This window comes from Puma concolor, chromosome C1 (assembly GCF_028749965.1).
Source record: "Puma concolor isolate L17-30 chromosome C1, mPumCon1.1.hap2, whole genome shotgun sequence".
NCBI classification, from domain to species: Eukaryota; Metazoa; Chordata; class Mammalia; order Carnivora; family Felidae; genus Puma; species Puma concolor.
Genome location: NC_141674.1, coordinates 97,796,987 through 97,816,456, shown reverse-complemented (window position 1 = coordinate 97,816,456; position 19,470 = coordinate 97,796,987). Strand labels below are relative to the sequence as shown.

The 19,470-nt window shown below is 46.9% G+C and overlaps 2 protein-coding genes across 4 annotated transcripts; one reads left to right on the top strand and one right to left on the bottom strand.

Annotated features, from left to right (window-relative positions):
* Positions 1-2,022: 2,022 nt before the first annotated feature.
* On the bottom strand, positions 2,023-9,409 carry DCLRE1B (DNA cross-link repair 1B). The gene is made up of 4 exons (XM_086717889.1): positions 8,721-9,409; positions 7,864-8,029; positions 7,108-7,290; positions 2,023-5,525 (listed from the first exon to the last, which is right to left on the bottom strand). The coding sequence occupies exons 1-4, from the start codon at positions 8,907-8,909 to the stop codon at positions 4,438-4,440; spliced, it is 1,626 nt and encodes a 541-aa protein (XP_086574015.1). The 5' UTR covers positions 8,910-9,409; the 3' UTR covers positions 2,023-4,437.
* Positions 9,119-19,025, top strand: AP4B1 (adaptor related protein complex 4 subunit beta 1). 3 transcript variants are annotated; one of them, XM_086717887.1, is made up of 11 exons: positions 9,119-9,286; positions 9,731-9,917; positions 12,109-12,333; positions 12,799-12,929; positions 13,518-13,665; positions 14,188-14,684; positions 15,690-15,773; positions 16,531-16,634; positions 17,301-17,508; positions 17,731-18,012; positions 18,275-19,025. In XM_086717887.1, exons 2-11 carry the CDS (start codon positions 9,805-9,807, stop codon positions 18,700-18,702), a joined length of 2,220 nt encoding a protein of 739 aa, XP_086574013.1. In that variant the 5' UTR covers positions 9,119-9,286; positions 9,731-9,804; the 3' UTR covers positions 18,703-19,025. The 3 variants fall into 3 exon arrangements, with proteins under 3 accessions (XP_086574013.1, XP_025790640.1, XP_025790639.1); XM_025934854.2 differs by lacking the exon at positions 9,119-9,286 and adding an exon at positions 9,428-9,629; XM_025934855.2 differs by lacking the exons at positions 9,119-9,286; positions 12,109-12,333; positions 12,799-12,929; positions 13,518-13,665 and adding an exon at positions 9,426-9,629.
* Positions 19,026-19,470: the final 445 nt, after the last annotated feature.

Genomic DNA, 19,470 nt, shown 5'->3' with positions numbered 1-19,470 from the left:
TCTCCAAACCTTCTATCCCTGACTCCCTATGTACAGGAGTCTAGTCCCTCCCTGATGCTTTGTTTCTATGGAGCCTGGTTAGTAGGGTGAGTGAGCTTCCCCCAATGTTCTTTGTTGCCCAAAAGCACACTTTATAGTAAGCACATTAATGGGACTATAGCACTGGGAACAAACTTTTCATTCTCCATTCCCCCAAATTATTGAAAATTGATGGGAAGATTCAGAATTGGTAAAATAGCCATAATACAATTGTGTCGTAAATATGTGAATATTAAAATCAATATAAGTCAAATAAGATCAATATAAATCAAATAAGTGAATATTATAAGGGAAAGACGAACCCAAGCCTAGCCAGAAGTTTTGGGTGATTGAAAGATGATTCAGTGAGCCATCTGGCCAGGAAAAGAACCAAGCCCAAGATTCTGGGAGCTTTCTGTGATCCAGTGGGTTAAGGATGTGTTCAAAGTAGACAAATCACCCAGGAATGAGATGGTCAAGGTGGAAGGGCATAGTTAAATGAAAGCACTGTGATCAAAATAAAGACAAGCTTGGGATGCGTTGGTGGCTCAATTCCTGAGTCAGGGGTATCCCTACTTGGGATCCTCTCTCCCTCTCTGTCTACCCTTCCTCTGCTCGTCATTCTCATTCTCTCTCTCTCTCTCTCTCTCTCTCAAAACAAACTTTAAAAATAAAATGTTAAAAAAATAAAGATAAGCTTAACCATTCTGAGAATTTCCACAGGGAGTTGTAAATTTAGAAGATTATAATGGCAAGCAGAATTATTCTGTATCAATGTAGTGGGGTGTTCCATGGAGGAGGAAGTGGGAAGCACCATGAACTCAAGACAAAACAGCCTGTTGTGGTAGTGATTGGGGAGGGTAAAGGGTGGAAGGCAGGTAACAAACTGACAGCAATTCACTCGTGGTAGCATGGACCCCCAGATGGAATTTCTCCTGCTTAAGGAGCACTCCAAGAATACAGAGAACCAGTCTGCCTGGGAATCGTCTTGACATGGAGAACGCAAGTCCAGATCCCTTTACTTGAATAAGCAGACTCACCTATCTCCCATTTCCAACCACAAAGGGGAGTCTGTATCAGGAGTGAGAGATGGTGCCTCAAAGCCAGCCAGGCAGATTTTTTTTTCTCCAAAGGGACTTAAGCTAGCGTCAGTTTCCTTGTGGAAAAGTACGTGTTTTCCCACAGATCATGAAACAGCTAATTGATCTCTAGGGAACTTCCTTTCTCCCGGTATCTTCAAGCCCAACTGTAAGATCTCAGATCTGTGGGGTCATCCTTAGATTCTAAAAATAAATTGGCTACTTCTAGGTATATGCAATGCAGCACTTTTATATGAGACTATGGAGATACTGAATGAATAAGGCAACTGCCAATCTCTATTATAAGCCAGACAAATTTACTTGAGAATAGTATGGAATTTCCCCGTTATAAACACAAACATGCCATCAACATCTAAATTCCTCAAAGCCATTTGCTTCTACTCCCCCATCTGAATTCATATAGATTCCATTTCAAGGAATGTGTGTGATACATCACACGCCAAGAATGGACTGGCTCCCTTGTTGCTAGAAGATAGTGCCAATCTGGGGGCCCTGATACTGAAGACTACCTTATCTCTCCCAGTCACCTTTGGGGAGCAGAGAAGTGAGGCAGCTAGAGGCTCCTGGAGGAACTCAAGCTAAGCCTTACCCACACAGCTGTAGTAAATATTTATGAACTTAACACAAGATGATTTGCCACGTGTTTACATGTACCTGAATGTACATGCTTACATTCATTTGAACTTAAGGAATCTTCAAGGTATTCTAATACCCTCCTCCTCTGCAGAAAGGATAGTAAGGAAACCTTTCTGGTCGGCAACTGGGCCCAATTTATATTAAGAACTTAAAAATTGTAACCCCACTCCCAGTAATTTAAGGAAATAAACAAAATATGCCATGATACATGCACAGCAAAGATGTTCACTGTAATATGTCTAATTGTGAAAAAAGGGCACACAGCATGTTGAATAATATGGAAATGGTTTACTTACCTATGTAAGGCATTATACAACTACTCATAACTACATTTTGAATAGTACTTAATGATACAAAGAAACGTTTAAGATTAAGAAAGTAAAATGTGGGATTAAAGTAAAATGTGGGATTAAAACTATATCCACTGTTACCCCAATTTTGAAAAATAGTATATATTTAATATGTTTATACATACAAAAAAGGACTAGAACAATTGATGTACATGGAGGAGTTACAATTGACTTTTTATGTTTTTCAGTGACTTCCAAAATTTCATTTTATACACGGAACAATTTCCTTAGAGAACCAGAGGCTAAGAGAACCAACATCCGAAATACCCATATGTGGTAGACACTGAGCTAAGAATTTTACCACTTATATTTTTGGGTTCGAGCCTTGCATCGGGCTCTGTGCTGACAGCTCAGAGCCTAGAGCCTGCTTCGGATTCTGTGTCTCCCTCTCTCTCTGCCCTCGCCAGCCCCCCCCCCCCCCCACGCTCTGTCTCTCAAAAATGAATAAACATTTAAAAAAAAAAAAAATTTTACCCATTATCTAACCTCCAGAGCCATCAGGAGAGGGAGGCATCTCAGTCCTTGTTTTACAGATGAGGAACTGAGGCTCCACTATTTAGGCCTGGTTTCTTTTTACCCCGGGGTGCCCTGGATTCAAGCCAAGGACAATGCCTTGTTTCCTGCTGCCCCACAAGCCTCACCTGCTGCAGCTCCTAGTGGGCGCACCGGAGGCTTATAGTGACAAAACAGGGCCGTGTACAGCTTGCCCAAGAGCAAGGCCTTATTTTACTTTATAAACACTTCATATCTTCTTCGCAAAGTAGAAAACCTTTTTATTCCTGGGCAAGAAACAACCTTTATTGCGAGGCTTCGTTCTGAAGTAGTTTTTATTCGTGTGCCCAGCTCTACATGCCTGTACCCAGTCTCAGAGCCTATGGTGTCTGCTGTCCTGCTTATTGGTTTGGCACGTTGTCAGGCTGGGAGCAGAAGGACAGGGCAGAGCTGCACACCCCCAGCCCTTCCACCAGCTGGCTCCTTGGTCTCTGCCCTGGATACTAAAACAAACAGGCTGTGTGCTCTGGCTCCCTACTCAACCCAAGGGGGCGGGGGGCGGGGAGAGCAGCAAATATCCCAGCTATGTGAACAATCAGGAATATCTGGCAGCACATTTGATCTTTTGTAACTTTATTTTGGCTAAATAGTCAGGGCCTCCAGGAGGCTGGGAGGCCATCATACCCTACGTGCACCGTTCAGCTGGGTTCCAGGTATGGCCTTGGCGAAGGGTGCCCACTACGCCAGCTGGCTCTGTTCCAGAGAAGTCTCTAGTAACACTAACTGCAGACTCTCATAGAGGCAGGGGCGAGTTTTTCTCTACCATTCCAGGGTTCTTCACTGCTTCCTGTTCCCTCCCGGAGGCAAAGACAGGAAGTCACTTGGACAGGGTCACAGCAAGTTAGTGACATTCGAGATTGTATCATGCTGCCTGGATCACCACTTTACCCTCCAACAGTTCCTAACTTAAAAAATGGAATTTTTATCTGGGACTTTTATCTGGGGAGAAGGGTAACAAGACTTGGGAATGGCACATGGTGCACAAAATAATAATGGGAGTGACCCGGTCCTTTCTGATTCAGACTGCATCTCTTACTGCACCCATGTCAGAGGACTGCATGTTCAAAAAAGTTGCAGAAATACTGAGTTCAACAGATTAAGTTACTGTAAGACTTCTCAGAACCTTTAGTATGCTCATGTATGCTGTGCAGAGGGTATATTGAAAAGCATTGTTTTATTTTCAGAGACAGAGAATGTGAACAGGGGAGGGGCAGAGAGAAGGGAGAGAGATTTTCAAGCAGGCTCCATGCCATTAGCACAGAGCCCCGTGTGGGGCTGGAGCCTACGAAACTGTGAGACTATGACCTGAGCTGAAATAGAGTTAGATGCTCAATCAACTTAGCCACCTAGGCGCCCCTGAAAAGTGTTTCTTAAACGTAGCCAACCATGAAACTAATGGCTCCATGGGCACTAGGATTCCAATGAACACACTTTGTGAGCTACTGCTCCAGGGTGAGCACACGGGGATCCTGTGAAGATGGAAAAGTAAGGCCTAGGGGTGCCTGGGTGGCCCAGTTGGTTAAGCGTCTGACTTCCGCTCAGGTCACGATCTCGTGATCTGTGAGTTCGAGCCCCGCGTCGGGCTCTGTGCTGACAGCTCGGAGCCTGGAGCCTGTTTCGAATTCTGTCTCCCCGGCTCTCTCTGTCCCTCCCCCGCTCGTGCTCCATCTATCTCTCAAAAATGAATAAATGTAAAAAAAAAATATTTTTAGAAAAGTAAGGCCCAAAACAAAGTCTCTCCAGCAGCCATGGGTCACTATCTTTACAACCACGGTGTTGGATCAAACGAAGGTGTCATTCTCCTCCCTGTACCTCAGCAAGTGTTTATGGTATTTTTCCACTTGCTGGTCAAAGCCCCTGGAAGAGAACTGGGCCTGGAAAAAGTTCACTGGAGTCAGAAGGTATTTCAGTGCCAGGCCCCTGAACTCAGGAGCCAGGAGAGGGGCTGCCTCGCTGCTGTGAGTCAGGGGACAATCCTGGCCCGTCCAAGTGCTCTGGTTCCCTGTGGCTGCTAAGCCATCATGGTTTCCCCTGGGGACCGAGTGGGGCCACACACCAATTTCCTCCCCAGTTTCTAGAGACATAAATTCCTCATCTGTAGACCGTAAGTGCACTGACACATTCAAGGGGGCAGTCAGTACAGTCACCATCTTCTGGGACTCTGAGAAAGGGACTGCCCCATCCCACTCTTTGCTGCAGAGGTCCGGAAGCAACGGTTTTTTGATCTGCAAAGGACGGTGGGAAGCCTGCTTCTCGAGGTGCCCAGAAAGGTTGTCATTCTTGGTCTCCTGCGAGTCCATGTCACCTTGAGATTGATCAGCAGTTTCCGGAAAGGAGTCAAACACGACACCCTGGGTTCTCGGCCTCTTTAGTCTCCTTTCTAACAACAGGCAGAGCAAGCTTGGTTTTCTTGAGGAGGAATTCATATACTGCTGCACAGAGTGCGGGACCAGGGGCACAGAGAGCCTGGGGCTCAGGCTGTCCTGAAAGTAGTCCCTGCAGGGCTGCCGACCAACAATGGGCACCACCTGGCAAGGCTTCAGTGCTGCCACAAAGGCCCGGAGCTCTGAGTAGGAGGAGTGGTCTGAGTAAGGGATGATGTGGATGTCGGGGTGGGAGCTGTGGGTTTTCCGGCTTGTGGGAAGGATGGCAATGGTAGGGTGGGTCTGGTTCCAATGTAGCATGGCAGAACGGCAGACCTCCATGTGGTCCACAGCATGGATGCGGCCGGCCTTCTCCTCCACCGTGAACACGTCTGCCAGGCCCAGAAGCTGCACCAACTCCAGGCGCCGAGGACTCAATACCACCCAGGTCTGAAACTCCAGGGCCAGCTGCTCTAGCAGCGACTCTTTTCCCAGGCTATAGAGTCCTGAACGATGTCAAAGGGAATGGGAAAAGCAAGGGATGAAAGAGAAAGAAGATACTGGAGAATCCTAATAAATCAACCAAATGTTTAACAAAAACACACAAAACTAACAGGGCAATCAGGGAGTGTATCAGGGAGGAGGTGGCATTTGAGCTGAGATACATAGAGGATGGAGGAGGGCTTCACACAGGATCCACTCACTCATTCAGTTCAACAAAGGACAGCATCTACCTGGTGTTAGGCACTATGAAAACAAGCACAAGCCTCAGTCCTCAAGGAGTGTAATCTACATGGGGACCCAGACACAGTGTGGTCAAGAGCAATGTTAGAAGCATGCACACACTATTATGAGAGCATAGGAAAGTATCTACCAGTTGATCACAGGGAAGGTTTCCTGAAAATGGCCACTGAGCGGTCCTAAAGGACAGGTGTAAGTTTACCTGGCAGGGGAAGGGGGTGGTTTGGTGTCACTAAAGTGCAGACAAGGAACTGGTAGGAAATGACACAGGAGAGGTAAGCAAGGCTTGTATGATAGAGAGCCTGTATATATTGCTAAGGAGCTTGAACTTAATTCTGTAAGTGAAAGAGAGCTATTAAAGAGTTTGCACCAGGAAAATGGCTAATTTTAATCACAGGAATACTATGATCTGAGGAGGGCCTTAGGGAAAAAAAATGACAGCAGTGTTACTGGATCGCCTGCATGAGGAGATGCTGAAAGCATAGGTACCAGTTAGAAGGCCCCAAAATGTTTTATGCTGTTGTGGAATCGCTAGAACACACAGTTGGTTTCTCGATGTGTCTGATTTGAAGCTCGGCAATCACTTGAATATCTACGTTCTGATAAATTTCACTTGCTCAGATAACAAAGGTTTATTGATTGCCTCCTCAGGCATTAATCTAAGCATCTGAGATATATCCATAAGGAAAGCAAAGAGCCCTGCCATTGTGGAATTCTAGCAGGGGGAGACAAAAAGCAAATACAATAGCATGTAAATTGTGGAATACATTATAAGGTGATGAGTGCAATATTGGCCCTCTCCTATTTAAAAACCTTCAACAGCTTTTTGTCCAAATGTAACCATTTGGATGAAGTTACATTTGGGATTACATTTAGGATCAAGTTGAAGCTTACAAGCAAGCACTTCAGCCCCTCCTGCCTTTCCAGCCTCCTCACCCACTACGTGTCCACCATACAGGCTGCTGCCTCTCTGTTCCACAAACAAGACTTCTTCCTACCTCCATCCATGCTCTCAAGGAGTGTGAGTGTGTGTGTGTGTGTGTGTGTGTGTGTGTGTCAAGAGAAGTAGAGAACAAACAATAAGTAATAGCTTGGATTGAAGCATGGATAAGAGTAAGGTGATGAGTGCTATGAAAAAATAAAACAGTTGGTTACAGAAGATCAGGAGTTGGGCATGTGAGAGTATGAGAGTAGAGATGGTTGGAAGATTGCCATTTAAATAAGGTGGTCAGGGTAGGTTTCATGGAGAAGGGGACATCTATGAAGACCTAAAAGACACGTGAAACCCTCCCAAAACCCAAGATTCGCTAGCTTTCGGTGAGAGAAAAAGGAAAGGAAACCACTCACCAATCTTTATGTTATGCTGTGGATGCTTTCGAATGAGCTCGATAATCTGGCGGGCAGCTTCTTGTCGGGAGGGAAGAACCCGGGCTGGGTTGCAATTGGTGTTATCTAGGTATAAGGTATGGATCTGTTTCCCTAGTTTCAGGGCTGGCTCCTTTAGCATGGATGGTGTATACCGAAAGTCACCTGGAAGAATATATGGGGGGCAGAGAGTCAGAGACAAAAGTATAGAAGACGAGCCCCTCCCACTTAAAAAAAAATGTTTACTTATTTATTTTGAAAGAAAGAGAGGGAGAGAGAGCAGCAGAGGAGGGGCAGAAAGAGAGGAAGACAGAGAAGCCCAAGCAGGCTCCACACTGTCAGCACCAAGCCCAACACAGGGTTCAAACGCACAGACCGTGAGATCATGACCTGAGCCAAAACCAAGAGTCGGACACTTAACCAACTGAGCCACCCAAGTGCCCCAAGCCTCTCTCACTTTCAACAGCCGATGGACATTTGCTTACCAGCCTGTGGAAAAACTGTCAGGGAGTCTGGCACTAATACAGTATAGCTTCTTTTTAGAAATGTCTCCATTCTGCTTCTGTTTTTATTATTCTTTACAAGGTCTGGACCCATAAAGCATGGGAAATCAGTTGAGAAAGGTCACTGTGCTCACATGGGATGAAGCTAGGAGGCCTCCAGACTTCTGAGTTAAGGCTGCTCAAGAAAAGTAGTATCTAGTCTGGGAAGGTGGGAGAGACCCCTTGGGAGGCCCACCTGTGTAGAGGATGGTTCCAAAGTATCCTTCAAAGAGAAACATGACAGAGCCAGGGCAGTGATTGGCATCCAGGAGGGTTACAGTCATGGTCTCTCGCCCAATTTCATCTAGAGGCAGGACATGGCTCTCACCAACCTCCAGGGCTCGGATCCACTTCTTGGATACCTGGGGGGAAAGTTGGTCATTCTACTGAACACAAACTCTCCTCGATACTGTCTTGGGTTAGGAATCACCCCTTTACCCAAGTGAGGGAAAGCTGACCACATCCTAAACCACCCTGTAGCAGAAGCTGTAGTAGAGATTCTCCCAAATCCCCACTCTTCCCTCCCGCCCTTTCTACAGTTTAAATGAAAGAGTCCAGAACACACTCTAGGCAGCGTCTCTCAAACTATCTGATCATAATAATCTCTTGGGGGCACCTGTTAAAATTCTAACCAGATTTCCAGGACCTGCACCAGCTGTATCTACTGGATCAGACGGGGGAGGGGGGATAATGGGGGAGGGGGTACTGGAGAATGTGTATAGTCACCCAGCATATTAGGTGGATTCTTCTGAGACAAGTTTAGGAAACACTGGCCTAGCTTATATGAAAATACAGGTACAGTTTCCTTGGCTGGACCAAAAGATCTCCCCAACTTATAGCTGAAACATCGCAGGTCAGCCAGTCAAGAAACCACACTCCCATTCTGGGCTTAAGGACGTATTTCTGGGTTCAAACAACTCCCGCACTGGTAAAAATCGGTCCTCCTGGTCCCTAACCTACGAGTCTGAGGCTGTGACAGATAGGAAATCCCTACCCAGATGCTCGGCCCACCTCTCAGAGGACTCCAGCACCCCCCCCCCCCCACCCCCGTACCTGTAAGTGACGATGCACGAGGTAAGCAGTGATTGGGGAGCAGTAGAGGGGCCGGGCCCAGGTGCTAGACAAACCCACGGTGTGGTCCGAGTGCATGTGGGACAAAAAGAAGAGCCGTGCGGAACCAGCCCGGCGCAGGCTCCAAAAGTCCACCGCGATGGGCGTATGTGGGATCAGGGTCCCGTTCATGGTGGCGGGGCTGGAGGGTCACCAGCGAGATCTTCATGGGCACGGAGCTGCCGCGTGAGGCTCCTGCAACCACGCCCTGAAGAAAGTCACGCTGGGGCAAGAACGCGGACAGAACCCCTAACGGGAAGCCAGCCCAGAAGAGGAATAAGTCCCTAGCGTGGGGAGAAAAAGGAAGTGGCCGTGCTCTTGCGAGTCCTGGGTGGAATCGCAAACCGCCAAAGACTCTCGGCCGAGCGCCACTCCTACCCGCGCGCGGGAGCCGGGGCCAAGGCCGGGCACTCAAAGCGCGCGCTGCTGGGCGGAGACAGGCCGAAGCAGCCGATTTCCGACGGCCCGCAGCGCCTCCACCAGAGGGAGCCGCGCGGCTGCGCCTGGAGGTGAGAGGTGGGGGGAAGGGCGCCCTAAGGTCGGCGTCCGGGCGACGCTAGGCGCTGGCCGCGAGAAGGTGAGTGGCAGCTGCTGTGCGCGGTCGGCCTCAAGGAGGCGGGACTTCCGCAGAAAGCTTGACTGGGCCTATCCTTGGCTGCAACCGCGCGGAGGCGCAAGAAGGGCTGGAACTGGAGAGGGAGGGGTCTGCAGACTGTCGGCGGCCCGGCTGGAAATGGGGCGGAGGGCCTCGAGGTAGCGGGAGAGGTGTCGGGGCGCCGCGAGCCGGCCTGCAGGTCCCGGGCAGGAACCACAGAGCCTTGTTCGGGGCTCGCCGGGGCGCGGAGAGGCTTGGTGAGAGTGTGCTGGGGCCTGGGCTCCGGCCCCGGGGAAGCCGAGGCTGGGGCGAGATCACGCCTTTCGCGTCGCCGCTGACTGACCTTTGCTTTACCCAGGTTCCCACGTCAGGGCTGGGAGGAGCCGGCGAGTTACCTAGGGGTGTGCGGGGACTGCCCCGCGACTGTGGACGATGCCGTACCTTGGCTCCGAGGACGTGGTGAAGGAGCTGAAGAAAGCTCTGTGTAACCCTCACATTCAGGCGGATAGGCTGCGCTACCGGAATGTCATCCAGCGAGTGATTAGGTATCCCCTACCGCCCGAACTCCCCGTGGCAGCCCCCATCCCGGCCCTCCACCCCCGGCCGCTCCCAAAGAGTGAATGAACTCAGGGCAGGCTAGGATTTGAGCTTCCTGCTTCTCTGCATGGCCGTCGCAGCCTCCCTTTGTGGGACTTCCTTGACTTCGTTTACTCAGCGGGGTGGTTACGCCCATGTCTTGAACTTACACTGCTGCTTCCCCCCCTCCCCCAGATCTATACAATCTAGTACAGAAACCCCTTTGTATCTTCAGACCCACATATCCTGCTGCTTGGCATTCCCACTTGGACATTTCTTCAAAGACCTGCAAAATAGCACCTTACATCCTTCCCCTCTCCCCAAACCTGCTCTTCCACTTATGTTTGGGTTGATTGAATGTCACCATCCAGCTGACCAAGGGAGGGACTCAGTCTTGATGACGCCCGATTTTCACTTCTCAAGTCAGATGGTATGGATACACAGTTCTAAATATCCATCCTCTTTTTATTTTTAAAAAAAATTTTTTAGTGTTTATTTTTGGGAGAGGGAGAAACAGAGCGTGAGCGGGGGAGGGGCAGAGAGAGGGGGAAACACAGAATCCGAAGCAGGCTCCTGGCTCTGAGCCGTCAGCACAGAGCCCCACGCGGAGCTGGAGCTGGAACTCAAACCGTGAGATCATGACCTGAGATGAAGTCGAAGCTGAATCGACTGAGCCCCCCAAGCTCCCCATCCATCCTCTTTTTAACGAATTTTTGTGTATTTATTTTTTATTGGTCCTGTTCTTCTGGTTTTATTACCAAAGCAATTGCAGTAGCTTGCTAATAGGTTACCTTGCCTCATTTCAAGTAGAATTTTTCTAACATGAATTTGAATGTATATAACTCTTGGCCTGCAATTGTGGTTCACAAACTTAGTATGCACAACAGTCCCTTGCAGTGCTTTAAAAAAAAAAAAAAAAAAAAAGAGGGGCGCCTGGGTGGCGCAGTCGGTTAAGCGTCCGACTTCAGCCAGGTCACGATCTCACGGTCTGTGAGTTCGAGCCCCGCGTCGGGCTCTGGGCTGATGGCTCAGAGCCTGGAGCCTGTTTCCGATTCTGTGTCTCCCTCTCTCTCTGCCCCTCCGCCATTCATGCTCTGTCTCTCTCTGTCCCAAAAATAAATAAACGTTGAAAAAAAAAATTAAAAAAAAAAATAATAATAAAAAAAAAAAGAAAAAGAAAAATCAAAGTTTTCATCCAGTCCAGTAGTGCTGCTTTCAGTAGGGTGGGATGGAACCCAGGAATATGCGTTTTAAACAGACACCCCATCTGACTCCTGTAGGAAACCATAGTTTGAGAAACTGATCTACAGAATAAAGTCCAAATTTCTTATAGTACCCAAAGAACACCCTAACACAACTACTTGCAGACTCTCAAAAGAATGTAGCATTCTTGCTGATGCCTATGTGCCTTATAGCATCTATCATTACCTGTCTACTACACCTGCCTGACAAATTCCAGCTCATTCAACTAAAGTGTTACTTCTGTGGAAACATTTTATGGTTTCTTGGCAGTATTAGACCTCTGATCCCCCACTGCACCTTGTCTGTTACTTCTGTTTTTGTTTTTTTTTTATTTTTTATTTTTTAACATTTATTTTTGAGACAGAGAGAGACAAAGCATGAACGGGGGAGGGTCAGAGAGAGGGAGACACAGAATCCGAAGCAGGCTCCAGGCTCTGAGCTGTCAGCACAGAGCCCGACGCGGGGCTCGAACCCACGGACCGTGAGATCATGACCTGAGCCAAAGTTGGCCGCTCAACCGACTGAGCCACCCAGGCGCCCCTGTTACTTCTGTTTTAATACTTACCGATCATATTGTAATTAGTGGTGTTTTTGTCTTGCTCCTTAATACAGTTTGAGTTGCTAGAGATCTGAGACCATGCTTTTTTTGAAATTATGACCCCAGAGCATACCCCTGGAATGTAGAAGCTGATTTTCACTGGAATGTTCCAGGGATTCAATAACTATTTCTTGAATGAATAGAAGAAAATTTATTGTAGGCCTATCGTGTGAAGTATTGTGCAATGTGATAGACAAGGTAGACCCGGTGCTTTCCTCATAATCTAGTTGGATAACCGGGATGTGTATAGGTAAAACACCTGTTGTTATAGGCTGGGGATCATGTATTTTACTTCTTCCTGCTATGTGTGTTGGTTTTAGGCACATGACTCAGGGCTTGGACATGTCTGGTGTTTTCATGGAAATGGTGAAGGCCAGTGCCACCGTAGATATTGTTCAGAAGAAGTTGGTTTATCTGTACATGTGTACCTATGCCCCCCTGAAACCAGATCTGGCTCTCTTGGCCATTAATACGCTGTGCAAAGACTGTTCGGATCCCAATCCAATGGTGCGGGGGCTGGCATTACGGAGCATGTGTAGTCTCAGGTGAGTACCCTCTTCCAGGACTGTTTATCAGTGGTTGATGTATTCGGAAGATCATGGGACAGGTTTTTAATGATGATAATTTATCTGAGCTTCTTAATCATGGGGAACATGCAGTTGTAACCTGAACTCAGGTTTTCAGCCATTGCTTAGGCTTGAAAAACTATGTCCCATGGTTTCCTTAAAGGGAGTTTAACATCCTCACTCTTGCTGAGATAGTTCGTGCTTTTGGTTAAAGATTTCTAAACAGTTATGTAGACATATAGTTTTGTTGCCCATGCAGTGTTAGTCCAAATGAAAAGTCAAGTATGACTTTTTAAGTTTGGCCAGTGGCTTTCTCTAATTTTTTATGACATGATAGATGTACATTCAAACATCTACCAAACCTTCTGTGTTAAGGGCATAGGGCCTGAATTATGTCAAAACTAGTGTTTTAGGATCTGGCTGACTCCAGGATGTGTTGCTTAGGATGCCTGGTGTGCAGGAATACATCCAACAGCCTATTCTCAATGGTCTGCGAGATAAGGCTTCATATGTCAGGAGGGTGGCAGTCCTTGGTTGTGCCAAGATGCATAATCTTCACGGAGACTCGGAAGTGGGTAAGTTTCAGTGTAATCCATCATGATTTATATTTTTTTGTGTCTCCGTTATATGTTTGACTTTGGAAAAGGTCACGTGGCTTTGGTAGGAAATAGTAATGTGGCTGTGTACTTGTTTCTCTTTTTTTCTTTAAGGTTTATTTATTTATTGTGAGAGAGTGAGAGAGGGAGAATGAGTGGGGGAGGGGCAGAGAGCGAGGGAGAAAGAATGCTAAGCAGGCTCTGCACCAACTCAGGGCTCAATCCCATAAACCATGGGATCATGGCCTAAGCCGAGATCAAGAGTCAGTCAGATGCCTAACCGACTGAGCCACGCAGGCACCCCTGTATGTGTCTCTAAGTAGAAAGGCTGGCTTGGTATTTTCTGAGATTGGAGAAGTCTTTTCTTTGGAGCCCAGGTGAGATCCTTTGCATTAGCTACTTAGAACAGTCTGGGATGGCTTTTTTTTTGTGCTTTGCATTTTATTATTGCCTTTGTTATTTTTGTAGCAGAGAAGTTCAGCTTTATCTGCCTGGAGCTATTGTCCTGGTTCTATTCCTGTGACTCTGAAACTGTTCTTTATCTGAGATCTTTATGCTCTTTTATAGACGGTGCCCTGGTAAATGAATTATACAGTTTGCTGCGTGACCAGGATCCAATTGTGGTTGTGAACTGCCTGAGGTCTCTAGAGGAAATTCTGAGACAGGAAGGAGGTGTTGTCATCAACAAGCCCATCGCCCACCATCTCTTAAATCGGTTTGGATGCCTCAGTCCTCTTTTTGTTATGATGAGATCTGCATCCTAGTGGGGTCTTGATATGTTGGATTAAGGGGACATCTTGAACAACTTCTATAGAGTAGTAAAATTAACCGTAGCTATTAGTTTCCTCATATTTTATTGAGAGAATATTCTTTTATTTGTCTTAGTTTCTTTTGGTCATATAGAGAGATGGCAGAAATATCCTGTGGAAATAGGTTCTGTCCTCCTCTACAATCATTATGTCCCCCAAACTAAGCCATTTGTGTTGTCTTAAAGAATCTGGATCTAGGTATAGCAATCACGGTCTTTGGCCTTAGATGAGTGAGAATGTGTACTGTGAACTCCTCTTGGAATTTAAAGCCTGTTTTGTGTCCACTTTAAATAGTACCTAAAAAGAATAATTCTGTTATGGCACAACCTGTTTTCAAGAATTCTCTCCTTGTTTTGATGAACAGGTGACAGTTGCACGGAGATGGTCCTCATTTGGTTGCTAAAATAATGCTTTCCTTTTTTGGACAGAATGCCAAAACTGGACCAATGGGGCCAGGCTGAAGTATTGAACTTTCTGCTACGCTACGAACCCCGCAGTGAGGAGGAGCTGTTTGACATTCTCAATCTGTTGGATAGCTTTCTCAAGAGCAGTAGCCCAGGTGTGGTGATGGGAGCCACGAAACTCTTTCTGATCTTGGCAAAAAAATTCCCCCACGTACAAACCGACGTGCTTGTGCAAGTCAAGGGACCTTTGCTGGCCGCCTGTTCTTCAGAGAGCCGCGAGCTCTGCTTTGCTGCCCTCTGTCATGTGCGTCAGATCTTGCATAGTCTGCCGGGTCACTTTAGCAGCCACTACAAAAAGTTTTTTTGCTCTTACTCGGAGCCACACTACATCAAGCTGCAGAAGGTGGAGGTGCTGTGTGAGCTGGTGAACGATGAGAACGTGCAGCAGGTGCTAGAGGAGCTCCGGGGCTACTGTACCGATGTGTCAGCTGACTTTGCCCAGGCTGCCATCTTTGCCATAGGTAGGTATCTGCCGCTTTTCCTTTGTGAGCGCTCAGGCCAGCCCGAAAGCTGTGGAACCATAGGGAATAAACAGGAACGAATCTTGCGGCAGAGACAAAGTACCATGCACCAAAGAACTGGGAGTCAGTGACCACAGAAGGAGTGGGGGGGGGGAGGTGTTTTCGTCAACACTGGTGTTGCCATATCTGCCAGGATAGAGGCTACAGGTAACTCAGACTATAGTACCTAAAATTTACATTGCTGTCCAGAATGCTTTCCCATATATCATCTTAGCACGGTCTTGGGAGGCAGTCAGGAAAAGTGGACAAGGGTTAGCGCTTCATTTTAGAAATGAAGAAACTCAGGCACAAGAAGGTTATTGCCAGAAGGTCACGTAGTTCCTGAAGTGCGACTGGAACCCAGCTCTCCAGACTCAACGTCCTGTGTCAATTGACCAATTGTCTATTGAGCTTCTACTATGGGCTGTGTATCGTGCTCAGCGCAGAGCGGCGCAGAATGAATCCTAAATATCACAGGCTTTTTCATACTACTCTGTGTGGAATTCAAAAAGCCAGAATGACTCACAAAATGAAAGCAGCTGGGGAGCTACGTTTTGTTGGAGGGCTTCAAGCGGAAGAGGAGAAGGAACCATCCTATGAGAATAAAGATTGGTTATTTTTAGGGGCAAGAGGAGGGAACAAAGAGGAGAGCGTAGAACTCCTGCAGTCAGGAGACTACTGTCGAGGGTTCCCAGCAGGGACACTCCTGTGCAGCTGTGCTGTACCAAGCCGTGGCCTCGTGTCTGGCTGCCATGTGAATACCTCTGTTACTGAAAGTTCTCAACGTTGTTCAATGGAAAAATCATTTTTACCAAACTTGGGAAGATCAAGCAAGGTGTGATTTTTTTTTTTTTTTTTTTTTTAAGGTATCTTTGGTCCTCTTATGTTTGGCTGGTGGGAAATTATTTTAGAACGAGGTGCTGGTATGTGACTTACCACTTTTCTGTGCTTTCTGTTCCTCTGTAGGTGGTATTGCCAGGACCTACACAGATCAGTGTGTGCAGATTCTAACAGAGTTGCTGGGGCTTCGACAAGAGCACATCACCACAGGTAATGGCTGGCTACCCTTTGAGCATTTTTTTGTTTTGCTTTTTTTTGTCAATTGCTTGCCCTGTAGTAGTTGCCCCCCCAAAATGCTTGTTGTTCAGTAACATAGAGGTTTAAACTTTTCTTTGCGTTATCGTCTGTTGCCATCAGAGAAGCATAGGGTCCATAGATCTAACAGGTAGGGGGTTTTCAGGTTGCCATGACTCTACAAGGCTGTTCTGTACATAATGAAGGGTTCTAGGATGCTGTGCTTGTTAATTCCCCAGTTTTACCCTCTTACTGCTTTATGGCAGCAGTGGCTTCCAGGGCTGGGACTGGGGTGAGGCAAGCAAGGTACCCAGGATGCAAACATTTAAAGAGGCACTCGCTCTCAGGTTCGTGCAAGTGCTAACCCTGCATGTTTTCTTAAATTTTACACCCCCAGCACCTTGTTTGCCTCACCCTAGTTCCAACACTGGTGGCTCCATTTACACCGTCTTCAGAATATCATTGAACATGACCCCACATTTGCTTTACATTTTACCAAGCGCTTTTGCACATGTTAGCTCATTTAGCCTCCTAGCGATCCAAAAGGAGCAGCATTCATGTAAGAAATTATTGCCCGTGTCAGACATTTCTCAGATAATCGTTGACCACCCCTCCAACACCCATTTTACCGAACTTCATCTAGCAAACTAGTCTGAATATGTGACTTCTCTTAAGATTCCTTCCTGCGTGGAGCCTCTAATCCTGTGCTCTTGTATCCTGAGCTGTGTTGTAGTGGTGGTGCAAACTTTCCGAGACCTGGTTTGGTTGTGTCCTCAGTGTACGGAAGCTGTGTGTCAGGCCCTGCCCGGCTGTGAGGAGAACATTCAAGATAGCGAGGTAGATGGTAATTCTCCTTTACTAACAGGCAGAAGGGGAATGCTTGGGACCCTGCTCTGTGAAATGGAATCTAATTCTTCTTTGTACCCAGTCTGAATGTGGCTATCCTTAGAATTGACTGCCACCTCAGATTCTCTTTTGGGTATAGATAGGGTAGAAGAGATAAAAACAGGAGATTGATCTATGGTTTTTATTAAAGATGCTTTAATATCATCGTTCTCTTGAACAGTTTTGAGTCAGAGGCTTAGACAATGGAGTTTTCAGCTGGAATGAGAATCAGAATCATTTGTGGAATTAACAGATATTTGGGCTTCACCACAGGCCTACCTACTTTGATTTGCACTCTAGGTCAATTACCACTTTCATGAAGTGGGTTAGAGGAGTGTTTCAGTTGCTTCCACCGATACATTAAACCCTAACTGAAAAAGCCTTATTACCTAACCAACACGGGCTATGAGAGTCTTGAGTCTCCTTTCGTGTGGTAGCATTTTGTTCGTATTTGTTGTAAAGAGTGGTGTTGGGTGGAGGATCGATGCAGTGCGAGTTGAAGTAAATGTAGGATTATGCTTTTTCCGCTGCCATTGGGTGGGGGTGGGAAGTCGAACCTGCCACCGTGTTTCAGATAGCCGAATGTTGAGCACCTGCTCTTACCCCTTCATTCCCTAGGGGAAACAGGCCCTTATTTGGCTCCTTGGTGTCCATGGGGAGAGAATTCCCAATGCTCCCTATGTGTTGGAAGACTTCGTGGAGAATGTGAAGTCAGAGACGTTTCCAGCTGTGACGATGGAGCTGCTCACTGCGCTGCTGCGCCTTTTCCTCTCCCGGCCCGCCGAGTGCCAGGACACGCTGGGGCGCCTGTTACATTACTGCATAGGTAGGCTCTTCCGAGGAAGTCGCGCTTGCCGTGTCAGATGGTAAATACCCTCACAGCTTACACTGTTGGGTGAGTCATGTCTGGTGCCCAAGAAGACAATGTTAATGATTTTCTGGGGCTTCCTCCCTCCTTCCTTTTGTTTTCCCTGTTGTGGTTGGCACAGGGTAGAAAGAGTGTTTTGGTTTTTGTTTGTAACTAACTCAGTCTCTTGTCTTACCTCAGAGGAAGAAAAGAATATGGCAGTACGAGACCGAGGTCTCTTTTATTACCGCCTTCTCTTAGCCGGCATTGATGAAGTGAAGCAGATCCTCTGTAGCCCTAAATCTGACCCTTCTCTTGGACTTTTGGAAGATCAGGCAGAAAGACCTGTGAATAGCTGGGCCTCGGACTTCAACACGCTGGTGCCAGTCTATGGCAAAGCCCGCTGGGCAACCATCTCTAAATACCAGGGGGCAGAGCGTCGGGGCCCAGAGCTTCCTGACACTGCGTCCTTTGCCACCTCAGGTAAAAATAGTCCTTACTTTAGATCTTATCATGAAAACTCTTTATCTTTTGTAATGACTGGTAGAAAGTAGGGTATCCTAGCTATATCTCAGACTGTTGCCTGAATTGAAGTCTTTGTGAGCAAGAAAGAAGTTCCTAGTTGGTGATTTTAACGATGTATCCAAAGATAAAAGTCACATTGTGTATTTTTGGAAATCTAGATAGAAAACATAGTTCCTATAGATTAAGAAGATCTCTTACAGAAGCTTTCTGACTCTTTTAGGTCCCCTGATTCCTGAAGAGAACAAGGAGAGGGTACAAGAACTCCCTGATTCTGGAGCCCTCGTGCTAGTCCCCAATTGCCAGCTTACTGCTGAGTATTTTGAGAAAACTTGGTTTAGCCTGAAAGTTGCTCATCAGCAGGTGTTCCCTTGGCGGGGAGCAGTCCATCCTGACACTCTCCAGATGGCCCTACAAGTAGTGAACATCCAGACCATCGCAATGAGCAGGGCTGGGGCTCACCCGTGGAAAGCCTATCTCAGTGCTCAGGATGACACTGGGTGTCTGTTCCTAACAGAACTGCTGTTGGAGTCCGAGAACTCGGAAATGCAGATCTCTGTGAAACAAAATGAGCCGAGGACCGAGACACTGAATAGTTTTATTTCTGTATTAGAAACTGTGTTTGGAACAATTGGAGACATAAAATCATAACAGATTCTTGCTGCCTGTCCTAAGTGAGATGAACAGCTATCAGAGTTTCTAGTTTTTCTTATTAGAGTTGCCTGTAAGTCCAGATGATATCCAATGCAATGGAGAATGAGCAATCTCAGCATCAGGATTCTTATGGTTTTGTCCAAAGACTGTTGGCTTATTCCTCTCATACCTATTGGTGGATGACCCCATTTTTTCAGGTGATGTTGAAAAGGTTAATGTTGGTAAGGGGATGGGAACAGGCTAAGGAAAGGATTTGGATTCTTTTCTAATCCGTTTTAGGGACTGTCGTACTCATTAAAGATGCCTGAAGTCTATGGAAACTGGTGAAGTCATCGTTCGTGGAGGTCATCTTTTCTTCCCTGTGTTACTGCAATAAATTCCTCACTGGCCTCATACTCCTAATCGTGCTTTTTAAGGCCAGAGTTCAAAGTCCTTAGTGCAGTATCCAGAGTACCTCTGCCGTGTCACATCTCACTGCTTGCCCAGACGCTGTTCTTGCCCAAGCAAACCACTTGCATTCCTTGAATGCACAAGGCGCTCTCTCACCTCTGTGCTTTGGTACTTGCTTTTATTTCTTAGCTAGAACATTTCCTTACCCTCCTATCTTCTTTCTTTAAGTGAAATCTAGTCTGTCTGTCAGTGTTCCGCTCAGTCATGAGCTCTTTCAGGAAGTGTTCTGTGACCCTCACTGCCTTCATTATGGATCCTGTTCAAGCTGTCAAGGCTTCCAGTGCATGTGTCCCCCTGCTACTGTTGTAACTTTTT